The sequence below is a fragment of the Heterostelium album genome (assembly GCF_000004825.1).
Source record: "Heterostelium album PN500 unplaced genomic scaffold PPL_scaffold3, whole genome shotgun sequence".
NCBI lineage: Eukaryota > Evosea > Eumycetozoa > Acytosteliales > Acytosteliaceae > Heterostelium > Heterostelium album.
In genome coordinates, this window is record NW_008805065.1 from 1,193,888 (window position 1) to 1,212,874 (window position 18,987).

At 28.0% G+C, this 18,987-nt stretch overlaps 6 protein-coding genes across 6 annotated transcripts; 3 read left to right on the forward strand and 3 right to left on the reverse strand.

Moving 5' to 3' along the window:
• Nucleotides 1-425: 425 nt before the first annotated feature.
• PPL_03051 (uncharacterized protein) lies at nt 426-1,190 on the reverse strand (the record flags this gene model as incomplete). Its single annotated transcript, XM_020574023.1, has 3 exons — nt 426-555; nt 645-882; nt 1,022-1,190. 3 exons carry the CDS (start codon nt 1,188-1,190, stop codon nt 426-428), a joined length of 537 nt encoding a protein of 178 aa, XP_020436095.1.
• Nucleotides 1,191-5,122: 3,932 nt separating this feature from the next.
• On the forward strand, nt 5,123-5,230 carry PPL_03052 (uncharacterized protein; the record flags this gene model as incomplete). The annotated part of the gene is made up of 1 exon (XM_020574024.1): nt 5,123-5,230. The coding sequence occupies one exon, from the start codon at nt 5,123-5,125 to the stop codon at nt 5,228-5,230; it is 108 nt and encodes a 35-aa protein (XP_020436096.1).
• Nucleotides 5,231-6,305: 1,075 nt separating this feature from the next.
• PPL_03053 (HAD family hydrolase) lies at nt 6,306-7,452 on the forward strand (the record flags this gene model as incomplete). The annotated part of the gene is made up of 3 exons (XM_020574025.1): nt 6,306-6,384; nt 6,470-7,121; nt 7,371-7,452. The coding sequence occupies 3 exons, from the start codon at nt 6,306-6,308 to the stop codon at nt 7,450-7,452; spliced, it is 813 nt and encodes a 270-aa protein (XP_020436097.1).
• A 317-nt stretch (nt 7,453-7,769) lies between these two features.
• Nucleotides 7,770-9,071, reverse strand: PPL_03054 (uncharacterized protein; the record flags this gene model as incomplete). The annotated part of the gene is made up of 1 exon (XM_020574026.1): nt 7,770-9,071. One exon carries the CDS (start codon nt 9,069-9,071, stop codon nt 7,770-7,772), a length of 1,302 nt encoding a protein of 433 aa, XP_020436098.1.
• Nucleotides 9,072-9,417: 346 nt separating this feature from the next.
• PPL_03055 (uncharacterized protein) lies at nt 9,418-12,234 on the reverse strand (the record flags this gene model as incomplete). The annotated part of the gene is made up of 7 exons (XM_020574027.1): nt 9,418-9,477; nt 9,665-9,802; nt 9,936-10,021; nt 10,118-10,393; nt 10,450-11,208; nt 11,275-11,712; nt 12,210-12,234. The coding sequence occupies 7 exons, from the start codon at nt 12,232-12,234 to the stop codon at nt 9,418-9,420; spliced, it is 1,782 nt and encodes a 593-aa protein (XP_020436099.1).
• Nucleotides 12,235-14,787: 2,553 nt separating this feature from the next.
• xpo6 (exportin 6) lies at nt 14,788-18,780 on the forward strand (the record flags this gene model as incomplete). The annotated part of the gene is made up of 11 exons (XM_020574028.1): nt 14,788-14,932; nt 15,026-15,228; nt 15,338-15,424; nt 15,535-15,832; nt 15,925-16,146; nt 16,441-16,616; nt 16,693-16,967; nt 17,048-17,414; nt 17,497-18,327; nt 18,385-18,546; nt 18,625-18,780. The coding sequence occupies 11 exons, from the start codon at nt 14,788-14,790 to the stop codon at nt 18,778-18,780; spliced, it is 2,922 nt and encodes a 973-aa protein (XP_020436100.1).
• Between the last annotated feature and the right edge of the window lie 207 nt (nt 18,781-18,987).

The window sequence follows — 18,987 nt, forward strand, 5'->3', positions numbered from 1 at the left end:
CAATTAATTGTGAATAATAATAGACTTTAAGACAATTAATATTATCGTGAAATGATTATTTAATTAAAATAATATAAAATAGAATATCAAATCTTGATTAGTTTTATCATTTTTCATATAAAAAAAAACAAGTAACAAGATTTTGAGACATATCATAAATACATAGATTTGTTAAAAGAATGTGACATGTTTTGGTGTTATGCTAAGTCAAATATAGATTCTAGAATATCGTATTGAATTATATTGTTTTGTTTTTTATATACAGTTAAGATAAGACCTTTGTTTTATAGCCTTAATTAAACATTATTAATACTACTTCTAAGTTATTATTATTGTTGTTGTTGTTGCTGTTGTCTTCTTTAATGACTCATCACTATATTTATCTTCTATTCACTACTGATCTAAATAAACAAATAAAAGATAGTCTATCTTCCCTTTGTGAAATATGAAAATCTCTCTTTTGCCATTTCGATTGCATTGTTAAGGTCGGTAGCACCTTGATCTGCCAGTGGGGTTCTTGCTACAATAGTTTCTTCATCAACTTCAAAAACGATACTAATGATACGATAGTAGTAATAGGTTAGTAAGTTGGTTGTCAACGACATGTAGTAGTTGTTTGATCAAATGAACTAATGATATCATACCCATCACTTATAATCTCATCTAGATACAGTCTTAGCACCCAATAATTATCTAAAATACCTTTCTTTGTGATGACCGATGAGTCTTCGGTGGCACAGATTCTTCTCATCAGACTCGTGAGTACATTGAAGACATCTAGCAACACCAATTCATTTACATTCTTGTATCCGACAATGAAGAGTTCCAACTCTCCTGTTTTACCACCGACCACAATAAACTGATCGATAATTTCTAATTCACCTATTATTATTATTATTATTATCATTATTATTATTATTATAATTTGATAGATATAAACAAACAACATTATTTAATAAATAAATATCCATTTGAAAGAGATACCAATCAATGATTATAAGTGTGATACTCATTTACATACTATTTGTAATTTTATTCTTTTCATGTACTTTTGATTCAAATGCTCTTCTATCCTTTTCAGTTTTGAACTCCTCTATATTCTGATCGTAGAATGCACTATGTATTCTCTTTCCATTACTATCTAACAAGACCAACGCTTTAATTTGACAAATTAAATCTAAATCGTTCATTTTCTTTTCTTTTCTTTTCTTTTTGATCTATTTATTTTTATCTGTTTTACTCTATTAATAATAAAGTTAATCAAATTTTAAATTGAAAAAAAAATGAAGATCATTTTAATTTTAATTAAATTGTTGAAACTGAACACATATTTTTACTGACTCAGCAAAAAACACACAATATTTTTTAACAGACTTTTAATTATAACAAAAAGGAATTGAAACCAAAACAATAAAGAAAAATTATTATTTATTTATTTTTTTATAAAAATTCATTCTCAAATAAATAATATTTAATAATTATCATAAATTGATCGTTAAAACCAATAAAACATTCTTTCAACAACAAGGAATTAGATATGAAACTATTTTTTGAATGACAGAAAAATTGTGAAAAACAGCCACAACCACTATCATTGAAAAACATTTACATATTTCGAATACAATTCTTTATATTGAATTTTAAAATAGACAATTGATTAAACTTCTAAATTTACAATTATTTTTCTCCTTGAAATTTATATTTCAAAAAAAATCTTAAAATTACACGTGTAAAATTAAAAATATTAAACAATTTAATTCATTTAAAAGAATTTGGTATTTGTAACCTATCAGTTATTGAATAGATTTTTTTTTTTTTTTTTCTATATTTGTTTTTTCTAAAATCATCATATATTTGATTTTTTTCTAAATTAAAAAAAACTTTTATAAAAATTAAAAAAAATTCTATAAAAGGTATTAGAAAATCTTTGGACCAATACCATATTCCCACCTTAATATCTTTAGATAATTAGAAAAAAACTAATCTAATTGGACCATTACCAGATATAAATCCACGAAAAGCGTTGGCTTATTTTTTTTATTTATTTTTTTGTTTTTCTTTTTAAAACAATTTTTGAAATTGATTGTCGTTGGCATGATGTACTATATAAATTATTAATAACTTTATTAAACAAGAATTCCTCAAATAGAAACTTTTTCAAATGTTAAAAATCAAAAAACAAAAAAAAAAACAAAGCAATTGGTGGTCTTTTGAAAAGTACTGGGTTCCCAACAGATTATTGGTGAAATGCAACAGTTGTTGTGAAGGTACAGATGTCATTCATTTCTGTGGAGTGAAAAAAGTACTACAATATCTTGGCAAGGCAATAAACTTTTTTGGATAGAAAAAAAAAACAAAAAAAAAACACATACTTTCTACTGTTTTTATAATTGCTTTTTTTAGTCACCTAAATGATAGAGGTAGTTATACAGTGTGTTTTTTGTTTCTAATGAGTAAGAGACTGTTAAAGCCAATTGCCTTTTTCTAGAGGTAGTGTGTTTATGATGATACGGTAAAGGTATTGGAGGATTGCATCTACCTTTGTCCACTGTCCAAGATAATCAATGAGGTTGGAGTTACTTTTCTATACCAAAGCACTATATTCATATATATTTTCGGTCTAACTTACAAAGTGGAACTATTTAATTTTGTATTTTTTTTTTTGTTTGAAAGATTGTTTTTAATTTCTTACAAAAGAAGATCTTAAGTTCACCAACAATCAAAGATTAAATTCACACAACCTATGTATTTTGTTATATTTCTTTACCTCTATATGCTATATATATTTATGATTTTGAACAAACTATCATCTCTATTCAAATAAAATGTAATTCCTGTATAAAAGCTATATCTTATTTTTTTTTTTTTAAAAAGGTAAATATATTGGAAGAAATTGCTTTTCTAATATCTTTTTTTTTTAAAAGATTAAAAACGCCCCTTTTAAAAAAAAGATATGTATTTTCAAAACCTTAATGGTTAATTGAACCAATTTTTGATGAAAAAAAAAAACCAAACCTATGTGGACACGGTATAGTTACACTTCTTTGTTTTTCTTTCCATTTTGCAACAAGCAATGCATTCCATTTTGCTTATTCAAAGAGATTTTTTGATGGATCAATCAACCGACATTTTACTTTACCGTCAAAAAAAAAAAAAAAAAAAAAAAAAAGGGAAAAAAACAGTGTTTGCAAAAAAAAAAAAAAAAAATCTGAAAACACTCATCACCCCATTTATTTTTATTTAATTTTTTAAAATTTAACCCGCTCTAATTCTGAATATCAGAAGAATGGTCTTTTTGTTTTTTTTTTTGATTTTTGTTTTTTATAAATCAACCTTGCACCACATTTTCACCGACTCCTCACAATCAATCACAAACTAACAGTTTGCAAGAAAACACGCCCACTTTCAATCACATTACCAACAACTAATAATAAATTTATTTATTTAAATCTATATTCATTTCATCCTTTAAACAAACAATTTTCTATTCTTTTACTTATTTCCAAATCAATCAACATTAGTTTAACAAAATCAACAAAGTTTATGAATATAGAATATTTTATAAAAAAAACAAAAAAATAAAAGTCTCTTTTAATTAGGTGACTAAAATTCAGTAGATTATTAGTGTGGACGTAGCAAACTGATCAACCAGATTCTCCATTAACTCTAGAGTAAAACAAAAAAAAAAGTATTTACAACATCCTATTTATTAATCTATTTATAATTATAAATAATGATTGTGCGATATATTTCCAATTGCTAAATCTTTATTAGAGGAATATAAAAAAAAAACCGAGTAGTGTAAAATTGGAAGGTAGAAACCATTTATTTGGAAAAGTAGATTAGTATATTTTAAACTGGGAAATGACATTAAATTAATCTCTATGAGTAATATTCATTGCAAATTTAGATTATTTGATTCAAAACATTTTCACACACACAATTGTTTAATAATAATAATATGTTTGACCCATTGTTAAAATAAAAACTGTTATTGTTAATTTTTAACCTGTCAACAAGTAAAATCTCAAAAAAAGTTTAATTTTTTTTTGTGTTTAAGTGAAGCCATCTCAATTTCTATTTTTATTAAATCAAAACTTTCACCCCACAACCAACAAATATCAAAAAAAAATGATCAAAAAAAATAAATAAAAAAAATTAGTTATAAAGAGAAAGAGGGAAATCTATTTAACTGTTGTTCATCATTTTTATTTTTATTTATTTTTTTCATCTTCAAAATCAATTCATCCAATCAACCTATTTATAACTTAATTAGTAAATACCACACCTAATCAATAAAATCGATTTTATATTTTTATAAAAAAAAAAATATTTATATTAAAATTAAAATTTTTAATATATATATTTTGCCTGAATAACAAACACCATTCAGTGTTCAATCAGTGATCAATAACTCACCCGCCAAAACAAATATATTTTTTATTCACAATAACAACATTGTTATTGTTATTTAAATAGCAATAAGCAATTCTCAAATTTTGTCATAATAATGTGATTACTATAAATATCAACAGTACTGCTTATTCACACTATCAACGGCAATCAAATTGTATTTAGTCGTACTACCTACTACCTACTACTCTACGTAAGGCCAATATAATATATATCATAAATTTTTAATGTCGATTAGAGTGACAGCCATTTGTGAAGGTAGAACACCATTGTGAAAGATTTATATTTGTTTGCTCTGGCAATTAGTGGTGGTGGTGTGGAGTGGTAATTATATTAAGCATAGTCATACATTCTATTGGCGAACATCATCACTTCATCACTTCATCATCACAACATATAAAGTAATAGAGTAGTGTTACATTTAGGATAGTGAATTTTGATAGTTAGATGATTCGGAAACATCCTATTAAATCAATACATAGTGGTACCTTCAGCATCAATAGTTTCGCTCCCACAATACCACACCATCAGTAACCAATCAAAACAATCTTGACCAAAATCCACACCACCACATCATCAAATTGTCTATACAGATATGTATATCTTTTTATAATTGGTGCATATGTAATAACAATTTCCAATATTGATATAACATGAATCAATCAAAAAATCAAGTTTGTGTGTGATTTAGTGTGAAGTTGAATTTAAAATGAATGATATTGTTATATCTTATCTCATGAACATTACCAATGTATGCAAATATTTATATACAGCAACAGGTACTTCACTCCATAAACCAACACCTCTTAGCAATTAAGAGACACCAACAACAATTAACATCACATTTAACAATTGTTGTTATTTAAAATATAATAAAAAAAAAAAAAGAGTGATTCAGTGATGAATGTGGAGTGAGTGTATAAGATTTATAATATAATAACAATAATCAAGACACATAATACAACAATAACAACACAACAACAATATTAATAATTGTTTATTTAAATTCACTCAAACACTTTTCACCACTTATTTGTTTTTGAAAACTTCCAATCACTAACTGAGTAGTGTGAGCAAAACGATCACACAAATACACTTTGGTGTTTAAATAAAACTTTTTGTTTTTGTTGATGTTGTGCTATTGTTGTTATTATTTGTTTTTGTTTAGTTGTTGATGATCGCACTACTAGTAGCAGTTTAGTTGTGATAATAGAGCTAGTACTATAACCAGAAATTGAATGTTTGTTAGTTTGTAGGTTTTTTAACTTTTTTTTAAAAAAAAAAACCAATATTAAATTTTTTATTTCTTCAACTATTATATTTATATTATTTTATTTATTTATTTATTATTACTACCTACAACTATTCTGTTATAACTGTTACTCAAAAATATAATCATTTAAGATCACAATAATCCATTTTATTTTGGCTGTTAATTTTTGTACTACTTTTTTTTTTTTTGTTTGTTTTTCAGTCAAACATCATTTATCAATTTCATTATTATCCTCTTGAAGTTGTTTCTGTTTATTAAAACTCAACTTCTCTTTTACTTTCTTTTCCAAAATAAATTATTAATATTAATATTCATTTATTCTTAAAGGAAACAGAGTCTGCAAATAATTATTTTAACAACAAAAAAAACAGCACATCAAATCGCAACCATCAAATAGCTCGGCACCCAACAAAAATCCCTCCCCTTGATATACTTAATCAAATTTCCAAACATACAGTTTTATTCAATTAAATAGTGTATTTTATAATATTGTAAAGTAAAGGCATCGAATTTTGTCTATTTTTTTCCCCACAAACTATAAATAATAATAATACATTGTAATAATATAATACCAAAAAGGTTTTTGAAATAATAATAACAATATAATCCAATAACAAATATGGCATCACCAATTACACAAGTACATAACCCAGCAGATCAAAATCATAGTATAAATAATTATCCACAAAAATCAAAAAGTAAGAGCTGTAAACAAAAAAAAAAAAAAAGATAAAAGATAATTCGATATTAACTTATCACCAATTATTATTAAATTTCTTTTAGAAGATGCAACTAAATCCAAGAGAAAGAAAATATTCAAAGCACTTTTTTGTTGTTTTAGTGAACAGAGATTAGTATCAAAGCAAGAACTCACAAATGTACCAACATCAGACTCTCTGATGAAGCCAATGTCACCGAATCTTTTGGGCAAAAAGACATTGGTGTTGGATCTCGACGAAACACTTGTACATTCTAGTTTTAAACCGGTGGCCAAAGCAGACTTTATTGTGCCCGTTGAAATCGAAGGCCAACTGCACCAAGTCTATGTGTCTAAGCGTCCACACGTCGACGAGTTCATGCAAGCAATCTCACAAAAGTTTGAAATCGTTGTATTTACAGCGTCTCTAGCTAAATATGCCGATCCAGTACTCGATCTGCTGGATCCAAATCGTTTTGTACATCATCGTTTATTCCGTGAGGCCTGTCACCACCACAAAGGAAACTTTGTCAAGGATCTCTCTCGATTGGGACGTGACTTGAAAACAACAATCATCATCGATAACTCGCCAACCTCTTATTTATTCCATCCAGAGAATGCCATCCCAATCGACAGTTGGTTTGATAATGAAAACGATATAGAATTACTCGATGTATTGCCACTTTTAGATAGTTTGACTCAAGTTGATGATGTAAGAACTTGTTTAGATGAAAATAAGTAAGTTATTATTATAAAAAAAAAAAAAAATAATTATAAAAAAAAAAAAACATAAATTAATTTTAAATTCTTTTAAAAAAAATAGGGGATTGGAATGGTGAAATTTTGAAGTCAAGGTCTCGATAAGACTCTTTTAATTTATTTATTTAGGTTAAATACAATACAAAACTAAATTAAATTAAATATACTTTTAAATAACAAAAAAACATAACAAAAAAAAATAATTTTGTATAATTTAATTTAGATTAGTTTAATGGAATCAACAATTAGAATTAAACAACTCGAATCACCTAATTCCACTACCACTACTTCTCTAAATCTATTTAAATAGAGTAAATCTCAATAGATCATTACTCTCAACCGAATTCCCAATAATCTTCAATATTCCAAACTTATACACTTTAAATTTATTTATTTTAAATAATAATAATATAATATAATTATATTTTTTTTTAAAAAGAACAATTTTTTTATTTTTTTTATTTTTTAACACAAAGATTGAATTAACTTGATTAAAATGTAATTTTTGAATATAAAATGAATGATTATCTAAAACTGATTGATTGAATATAAAATGAATGATGAGTTTAATCACCATTGAATGATTGTTCATAAATGAAACTTGGTTTCTGTTGAATAGAGAACTGGTTATATAGTGATATAACCTTCTTGCAAAGGTGTTTGCCAAATATCACCAATTTGAACAGGTGGTATTGCATTCTTACCTGATTTATTTTGACCAACGTATTGTGCAAACAGTTTATAATCCCTTTTGACACAGTGTGATGGGAGATCAAAGAATGCCGATGTCTTTGTAGCTTCTTGACCAAGAATATCATCTTGATTAACAACATAGATCACTGTGTTATTTGAATCTACAACAAAGAATGTAAGTTTCACCGATTTTCCCCATTTCAAACGATTACATTTAACTGTGTGTCTAACAAGATCAGCGTTCATTGGAACCAATTCAGTTTCACAATACATGATAGTTGGATTGGGAAGATCTTTGGTATTGGTGCAAAAATCCATCATGGGTGTCTCTATCTTAAAAAGAGTAACCATATGCGGGTCAGCTTTGATCAAGTGAAATACCAATTGAACATGATTGCAATCGCTGTTGGTTCTTGTGAATTTGATATTCATTTTCACCTCGCCAGTTGAAGGTACATTCGCAGTGAATGAATTCAAAGTGAAAAAATGTGGTTGAGTGCAACGAGCTATAATGATAATGTCATTGGGATTAGCATTTCCTCTTACCTCGAATGTAAACATTCCACATCCACTTTGAACCAAGAATTTAGGGTGTTTGATCATAGTAAAAGAAAGAGGTTCTTGTGATCCAAGATAAACTAGAGGAGTAGGTAGAGTTTGACTTTTCTTGTTCTTTTTTTGATGATTCGATGATGACTCTTCTTTGATGACCGCATTGTATTTTCTATTCTTTAGAAAACGATCGTTTTCTTTTGTTGGTGTTTTAGTGACTGTGTACAAAGGTTCTTTGTAAACCACTGAAATCATTGGTGGTGCAGATTGATATTCTTGAATAGGAGAGGAATATGTAATTTGAATTTGATCAGCTTGAATACGAGGAGTATCTGTAAATTGAGTTTGATCATCTTGAACATGAGAAGGATCCGTGAATTGAATTTGATCATCTTGTATAAGAGAATCCGTAAATTGATCATCTGCAATAATATTAAATAAATTTGCTGCAAGTCCTGCATCCGATGAATAACTATAATTGTATAAACCGAGTGTTGAACCACCAATTCCTTTGTGCTGATGTGCATCTGGTGCAATATTGCCATTGAATTCAACTAATTCCAACGAGGGTTTCAATGATTCTGTTGAGGAACACAGGTTTTCTCCTTCTAATTGGCGAATATCTAGTTTAATCTGAGAGTCTTCAACTGTTTCAAACTTTAGGAAAGGTTCGTCAGCATTCATTATTTTGAGCACCTTATCCATTTTTTCTGTTACTACTAATAATTGTATGGTGTTTAAATTTAATATTTAATATATTGTGTTGTTTAAATTAATGCAAGAAAAAAAAAAAAAATCGTTTAGCCCAAAAATTTATATTTATATCATTCAAAAAATAATTAAAATTAAATCAAATAAATAAAATTAAAAGATAATTTTTAAATGAAAGATCATTTAGAATTCCCAGGGTTTGCAGATCAATTATTACCACATAAGTTATTAACATATTATTTCATTGCTTGAGTGAAGCCATTTAACGAAATAGTGTTATATTTAATTTAATTGAAAAAAAAATTCTCAACTTAAAATTTTAATTTCCAGAATCTAATTCTGTGAAAATCGAGAATGTTGTTGTAACTGATTGATTTTTCTTATAAATAAAAAAACAAAGAAAATAATCAAACAATAATATTTTGTTTTGATTATCTCTTATTGTTTGTCCTGTTTTTATTGTTGAGGTATTCCGATGCAAGACTGAATTCATCGTTGTACGCTTCGATTTTGACGTGAATCCGATGGTAGTTAAACGGAACCTCTGGTTCACTGGTGTGCCAAACCTTTTTATAGATATTGAGCAAGTCTCTCTCGTATCTGTATGTGTTTGATATAATCTTTCTCTTGATCGATCTATACTCCTGTGTGGTTTTCCAGTGGTAATAGTACTCCAATACGTCCGATCTAGATTTGTTGACCAACTAAATAATATATACGTGTATAGAAGATATTGTATGATATGATACGTATCGATTGATTTGTATTATCATCATTATCATGAATCCTTTAATAACAAATTCTTTAGGTATATAAACATGGTAATAGATAACCTACACTTAAATGTAACCTATTTAAATCGATGGTACCGGTACTTCTAAAATTATTTTTAAATATCTCTTTGTCTTTTGTACTCCAAGTTTCTTTATTATTATTGTTTTGTTGTTAATATTTTTTTTTTTTTAAAAAAAAAACAAAGATTATTTAATTATTCTTTAGAATAATAATGAATGACTTACGGTTCAGATGGTCAATAAGACAAGGAGTGGTATTCTGATAGGTGGTAAAGTCTATCGATGCAAGTGCATCATCGACCGAATAGTTATAATCGTGGAGAATCTTCAACAAAGATTCATCCGGTATTCTATTTACAGTAACGTTTTGGTCGGTGATTCCAATCCATTTGATTTCCTCAGATGTCTTTGTGAAGATCTTCCTCGCTTCACTTAGAAATCTTTCAATTTCCGATTGCTCTAATTTATAAGGATCGAAAACTAATTGATCCCTTTGTATAACTTTATATATAATAGATTAGATGGATGTTAGATTTATATTGTTTTATAAAACTTACAAAATTCATTAGATTCTTGGTTGTGCGCAGAAGATGTTACTAAGGGGCCAAGGTATTCGGGTATCTCTGCCTTGACTCTCTCATAATATTCATCTGTTTCCGACTGAGAATGATGATCATCATTTGCATTGCTCATGTTTAGATAATCTGTGTCCTCATCGTATTCCGCATCATTTGGAATCTTATCCTCATCACTATTATACAATACTTCTGCATCCAATAATCTTGCATCAATTACATCATCTTCATAGTCATCATCATCTTCATAATCCTTATCTACATATTCTTTTTCTTCAACTTCTTCCTCTTTAACTTGATCTACTTTCATCTCTTTATATTTATTTTGACTATTTTTATCATTATTGTCATTCTTATCATTCGTTTTATCATTTTTATCCTTATTAAAATTATTATTGTTATTATCATTATTATCATCACTATTACTATTGTCACTACTGTCATTACTGCTACTATCACTATCATTATCATTACTACTATTGTAATTATCATTATCACTACTTTTATTATTATTTGCATTACTTTTACTCTTATTATCTTTCTCCTTTCTATCTTTGCTTCCATAACTATTGTTTTTATTATTAACTATCTCCTTATTTGTGTTATTTTCCAATTTCTGTTTCTTTAGGGGTTGTGTGTATAATTCAGCGTTGGTGATATCATCGTCGTCGTCGTCATCATCTTTGTCTTTGTCGTTATTATCATCATTCATTTCCATTTTAATGAATGGGATGTAGCTCTCTTCAATAAACTGCTCTTTCTTTCTTTTCTCCAGGTTCACTTTGGAGCTGCTACAGATGAACATACTCTGACTGTCAGACACTGCGGTATTGCAATCCTCTTCAGTGTCACCAACGATGATACAATCATCGTCCACAATCAAAACTTCGTTATACAAAACAGAGTTGTCAGACTCCAAAAGTTCTTCGCCAACCAGTGAGACACTATCTAGGTCGTAGTCGTTATTCCCTTTATCTTTACCACTTTTTTTACCACGACCACTCTTTCTACCCTTTTTAGTACCACTTCTAGTGGAAGTCGGAGAAGAAGAGGAAGAAGAACTTTCCTTTTGTTTATTTATTGAGCTACTATTGTAGGTGTTGTTGTTGCTGCTGCTTTTACTTTTTGTTTTGCTAATTGATCTATTATCATTTATAAACTCTTCTTTCTCTTTGATCTTCTTTTGTTTTGGAATGTGGTTGTTGCTGTTGGTTGTCTTTGTACCTTTGCTTTTAGTCATAACTACTAGTATACTTGAAAAACTTTATTATTCTCTTTTAACAATTCATTATAATATAATAAAAATCAGACACAATGATTAAGAAAAAATTAAAATAAAAAAGGGGTTATTTGATTAATGTTTGGCGGTCTTTAGACTGTTGTTTTTGAATTTAAAAAAACAAAAATTTGCAATGAAGGATTTCTCACATAACAAAAACCAACTTTTTATTTTTGGTATAAATGTTAATGATATTAAATATGTATTCCAATGACAAAAACAAACAAATGATTAACAAATAAATTGTTCAAAATCATAGAATTGGTATTTTTTTTGTAATAAAAGTTATATTTTACAATGTAGGAAATCATAAAAAGTTAACTAATATTCGTACCTATTTTTAAAAAAAAAAATCAAAAATGAAACAGGCGGAAACATGGAGCTATGAATCTTTGCACTCGATCTGATCAGATCGAAATGATTAAAAAAAAAAAAACAAAATTTAACCTTTCAAAAAAAAAACATTCATCTTGAGGAATATTAATCATTTTAAATTTCACAATATTTGGTTTAGTTGTTTATATATATATATATATTTGTTATAATTAAATTGTTCCTTAAGGTTATATTTAAACAATAGCTGTTGTTTAAAAAGTTATCTAGATTTGTTAAGCTAATACATTGAACTTAAAAAAAAATGTAAGTTTAATCAAAATCTAAATCGTGATAAACAACAAACACAATCATCATATTCGAACACTTGAAATCAATTTTGAAGAAAAGTAAAGAATGGGCTGTGAAGTGAGGGGGCTTTTTGTTGTAATTTTACAAAATATTATATCCAAAAAAAGTTATTAAATTATTTTAAATTAAACCTTTAAAAAACTTTGACCACCCTTAAATAATAATTATATCCCCATTTCAAATTATGTTCATTTTATTGTTATAGACTATTATTCCAAACATACACCAACTTTCATTTTCATTTGATATTATTACATAGCCTAATTAGAATTATATCAAAGATCATAGAGATTAAAACAAGTGTAAATATTTTTATATATTTTTACATTTTAAAAATATGTTTGTTTGTTGTCATTATTACTATTGACTTTCCCAAAATTAATCATGTTGTCATTAAATAAACACAAATAAACCTAAATCAAATCATTACCTCATTTTGTTGGTCATAATTTTGAATTAGGGTGCAAGAAGATATTATTAATCTATAGTTATTCAAAATAAAAATATATCATCGAAACTTTGGGATTTAGTCCAACTAATTATTAACATAATTTACCACCATTAACAAATCAACCAAAGTAAATTTAGAATTTTTAAACCAAATTTTGTTTGATCCAAAGTTGTTTTTTTTTTTGATGTTTCATTAATAGAATCCTTTGATCGTTTTTCATTAATTTTTTCATTTTTTTTTGCAATTTTTTTTTTTTGGTAAAAAACAAACCTTTTGATACTAGCAATCTAAATTTATAAAAAAAAACAATCTGTTGTTGTTTGTAAATATATAGTTATTAAATATTGATATTGTATTGTTCATCAAATTATTTCGTTGTTATTTATTCAAATCAATATAGCATTGGTTAATTGTAATTACAGTCAAGGTATGTTGTAATTCTAGCCTTCCCAACTTGAATTCCGCCCAAATCTCTTAATTCAATTGTTTATTGTTTTTGTTTTTTTTGTTTTTTTTTTTTCAAGATTTTTAGTTTTTTTATATCTAGAAACTTTGTTTATAAACTAAACTATAGTTTAAAGTCAATATCAAAATAACAATAATAATAACAATAACAACATAATAAAAATATAATAATCAAATCGATTCGAATAAGGTGATAGAGTGTGATGTAAGTGTATAATGAACTTCATTGAACAACCAATAAATTAAATCAAACTTAACACACACACACACACACAAGTCAACACTAGTCTTTTGACCAGTCAGGTTGTGCTGTGATTTTTCACATCAGAAATAAATTAATTACATCTTAAAAAAAAGCGCTGATAAACACGCAACTCACACCAACAACTCACTCACATCATTTTGAGGCTTGTATTTCAATCACTGCACAGTGGTGATACAACCAACAACATCTCATTTGTTTTAAATTTAAAGCAAGCAATAGAATAGTTTAAAGAGAGAGAAAACCAAACCAGTTTAAGATTAACTTTATTATTAATCATTTTGTTTATTGAAAAACTACTACTATAATTATTCTTTGTTTTTTTTTACTTACTTAATTATTCCTGTAGTAAGTAAGTACATTATAATAAACTTCAAATAAAATACTAATAAATTGGAGTATTGGTGTGCACAATTCCTCTCTATTCTATTTTCAGTATTAAATTCACACACACAAACATAAAAATAAAAAACAACAACAAACCAACAACACAATATACATATTTATAATTTTCCTATATATATAACTGTGTAGTGTGCACAGTTATCTTTATATTAACATCTGATAGTAGCAATTTAATTGTTATATATCACCTTTAAAATATAAAAAAAAAGAAAAAAAGAAAAAATAAAAATATTGCCAAAAAATAACAAAAAAAAAAAACAAAATATTTATAATAATTAAAAACAAACAATCAACCAATCATTCATTCAGTCAATCAGTCAGTCAATTTCTAACCTTCTTTCAAATATCATCAACAAGCTTTATTATAATATTGAAAATCTAATCTAATCTTTTATTTTTATTTTTAAATTTATTTAGTAAGATTTAATCAATCAGTTAAGGAACAAAACAAAAACAAAACAATACAACAAAACAGAACAGAACAGAACAGAATTAGAATTATAATAGTTTGATTTGTTTTGATTGATTGTTTGTTTTTGCAATTTTGATAGACTCAAATTTTCTCATTATTGTCGACGGTCAAACATCTATTATACACGATTCAATATTGAAGAAATTAGACAAATAACCAACCACCATATTTATTATATATAGTTTTATATATTATATCAATAATCATCAACAACATCAACAACATCATTCTATAGAATAGTAAAATAGGTATTAATAATAGTTTAGTTATAATCGATATAAATAGTAAAAATAATAATAATAATGAATAATAACAATATGGAACAAAGAACCAAAGAGTTAGAGATTATCTTGAATGAGTTTTTCACTCTTGATGCTTCGAGTCCCAAGAGAAAGGAATTAGGTAAGCAAAGCAAAGCAAAACAAAGCAAAACAAATCAATCTTATTGTATTTTGTAAACAGCAACAATCTAATTTCGAAAAATATCTATTTTTTTTTTTTTAAAAAAATTTAATTTACATATGTTATTTATTTATTTAGATGTTTTCCTTACAAACTATAAATCACAAAAGGATTCTTATGAACATGTAAAATACTATCTTACTCATACCAACAATCAATATGTCTTTTGGTTTTCATTGTCTATCATCGAGGATAAAGTTACAAAGTCATGGTCATCTCTATCCACCCAAGAACAAAATGAATCCAAAGGTTTTATATTCGATCTATATCTTAATAATAAGGTTAGTATTATTATAAGCAAAACACAACACATATTCTATAAGCATAAACTAACACTTGTTATATTTCTAATATTATTTACAGAATTTGCCATCATATATTATTACTAAGCTTGGTCAAGTGATTGCCGATATAGGTAGAAATGACTTTCATTTGAACTCTCAAGAATACATATTAAATATTACGAATTTAGTGAGAGTAAGTACTGACACAACACTGTTGATTTACGTGTTTTACAACATAATTGATGTTAGTTGAGAAATTAACACCCCTTTTCATTTAATAATAATAATAATAATAATCGACAGAATTCACAAACTAGTTTAAGAGGAATCAATCTATTACAATATATATCAGAGGAATTTATGACAAACAAACAGGTGTTGTCACAACAAAAGAAGGATCAACTAAAGAAGCTCCTATTGGAACAGGTACCAACTATAATGGAGGTATTGACAAAGTATCTCGATCAACTTTTCATACAGAACGCACAGAAAAAGCTAAAGAACGAAAGTTCTCTACCTTTTCATGTCGGTTCGCCAGATACCAACACCTACACCGGTAGTTTCAGTGTAGAGACAAAGAATTTAACAAAAGCTGTTTTTGGTATGTTTTAAACAAATAACATATAATATATAATCCACATGCTAGTTATACTTACTAATATTTAATGTATTAATATTATTATTATTATTAAGATGCTTTGTTAAGTTATTTCAATTGGATTCCATTAAATGAATTGTTGACTTCATCGCTTTTAGATATATTGTTCAAGTATCTGAGGTTGGAGAAGAGCAGTATTCCAGCATTGACATGTCTCAATGAAATCCTATCGAAAAACTGTGTGCCCAAGGAATTTGAAGAGTTTCTCATACGTATATTCCACCAGATCTACTCGCTGATGACAGAGATCACATCGAGTAACAACATCAACCAATACAATCCAGAGTTTATTGAGAAGTTCACTCAATTCATTTCGTTGTTTGTCACCAATCATCTGCGTCGTGTCGAGAACAACCCGAATTTCCCAATCACCGACTTCCTCGGACTGCTCTTCCAGTATTCATTCTTGCAGCAGTCGGTCGAGTCGTTCAAGCTGTGTCTGGAGATCTGGATGACCTTCCTCGACTACCTCTTGGCGCAGGCCAACGAGCAGAACCTCCCTGGACCAACCAAGTACACCGACGGTCTCATTCTGTTCCAATCGGAACTAGTTAAGCGAATCCTGCATGCATACAACAACCAACTTTCGCAACTCGAAGAATCCGATGACATTATCGATAACGATATGGAACCAGTCGAATCACAGCGAGATCTATTCATCAAGGATTGTATTGATATCATTATAAAGATCACTGAGATCTATCCAACCAAAGGTTTAGAGAATTTGGTAAGTTTATTTAAACAATCACACACACACTATTTGAACATTTTTACTAATCAATTATCGTTTAAATCTGATTTAGTATCCATTGTTTTCACAAAATGTAACATCTTTCTTTGGAAAAACTGATGAAATGATTAAGCAAGGTGTTTTGGATCACGATCAAAGTATCAATGTCAATCTTGTTAGGGATGTCACTACAATCTTTCAGTTGTTTGGAAGTCTAACTCACCAATTTGGTGCACTCTTTGTTCAAACATTTACTGCCGCCAACTTTATTTTCCAAAAACTGATGGATATGTGTGAATTCTGTTCAATGTATTCCATTTATAAATACGGTTCAGATTGGGAGAGATTGTAAGTATCATCTACAATTATATAAAATTTGTAAATATATTAACAGTTATATATATCTCTTCAATTAATTAAAATTTTAGATATATCCAATTATTTACTACGGTGAGATCATTTAGTTATTGGTTAGCTGAATATGGAAATCAAGTTAGATTACAACCAAATCAACAAGCAGACTTTGATAACAATATTCAAAGACTGATCAATAATATCATTGTTCCAATGTTCAATAGAGCAGTACCGGAGAAGATCATCATTTGTGCAGGTAGATTATTGATGTCACTCGCCGCAATTACAAAACCACTCAATCTCTTCACCCAAATGGACTCTGTCATAAGTAATATCCACAATATCTGTGCACCACTTCCACCAGCTGTCCAAAGTGTCATCTATGCATCCATCTCCAACACCATCTTGATTCCACCATCCAACGTAAATCTAAGTCATCAAGTAAGTATTATTTTCATTCAGATTTGAGCAATGATAACACTGAGTTTAAAAAAACATATTAACACATTATTATTTATTATAGTGGGATTTAAGAAGACCAAAGTATAGTCCATTCATTAAAGGTATCACAGGACCATATCTAGAGATTCCACAGATTCCAGACTTTATCGATAAAAAGTTGTATATGAAGGATGAAGTGATTCAAAGAGTCCAAAAGGTATTGAAGATCCTGACAACCATCATCACATCGGTACCAGACTCGAATCAAGCCAAGGGAATCTTGCATGACGCCATTCAAGATACTCTGCAGGTGACTCTCGGTCTCTTTAGAATCTACATCAACAATCCCGATATTCTCGAGTCAATTTTGGACTTCTTCTTTACATTGTTTGAGGCACTCAAAGCAAAGGTCGGTGTGCAGTTCACCCAGCAAACAATAAGTACATTCCTCGAGATACTCGGTGGCGACAACATCAAGCAACTACTGATGGGCTCCAGCGAGACTGGCAATGTCATCATCAAGAAGCTCATTGAAATCCTAACATTTGTAATTCAAACCTATGGACACGCATTCGAAACATTGCTATCATCAATCATTAACTTTGCAATGGAGAAGATCTATGCGGTCATCATCAACACCACCTCGCCTCTGAAACCTCTCTTTTTCACTCTCCTCTACTCGATACTCGATAATCATTGGAAATACTTTTTCCCCGCCACCACAACCAACGCCAATGCCCTGATGCTCGGTAACACTAGCAACAGTAACAGCATTACTTTAAATAGCAACAACAACTCCTCCAATTTAAATAATAACAACAATAGCAACAACAACAACAATAACAACACTCCAGCACAACAACAATTTAATTCGATACTAGTAGCGTTCCAAACTACCTTCCAACAAAATGATGTAAACCTATTTAAGCAGAATCTAGATTATTTCGAAAAGCTTAATCATACCTACAAGCTCTACGAAAAGATTTCTCAACAAGAGCCAGTCTTTGGATGTTCATTCATCAACACCTTCTTCAATGTCTTGATCTCAAAGTCTCAAAGTGTCATGGCCGAGGAAATCATTAATACAATCTATCATTTTGCATCTGTAAATTTCAATAAGTTCTTTAACGAGGTAACTATCTTGACAATCATTTTATCATAATCCGTATTCACTTCACTTACCAATCATTCATTTTAAATGTTATTATAGTTCTTCACTGCCTTCCTTGGAGAAAAAAATATATCAATCGAACAAAAGACTTTAATTAAAGCAAACTTTACAGAGGACAAAGATCATCCTACATTCAATAGACATATGAGCCAGTTTGTTAATGATTTCTCCTATTATACATATTTAAATAGTTAAGCAAAAAACAACAACAACAAAAATAATAAATAATAATTAATAGTCAACAACATAATAATAATAATAACCAAAAATAATATCTATAGTAATAATTATAAATCAATCTTATTTATTTAATCAAACATTATAAACATATATTCCGCAATCAATAATAATAATAAGTTACAACATAACATAACATCACAACCCAACTAATACAGTTATCAT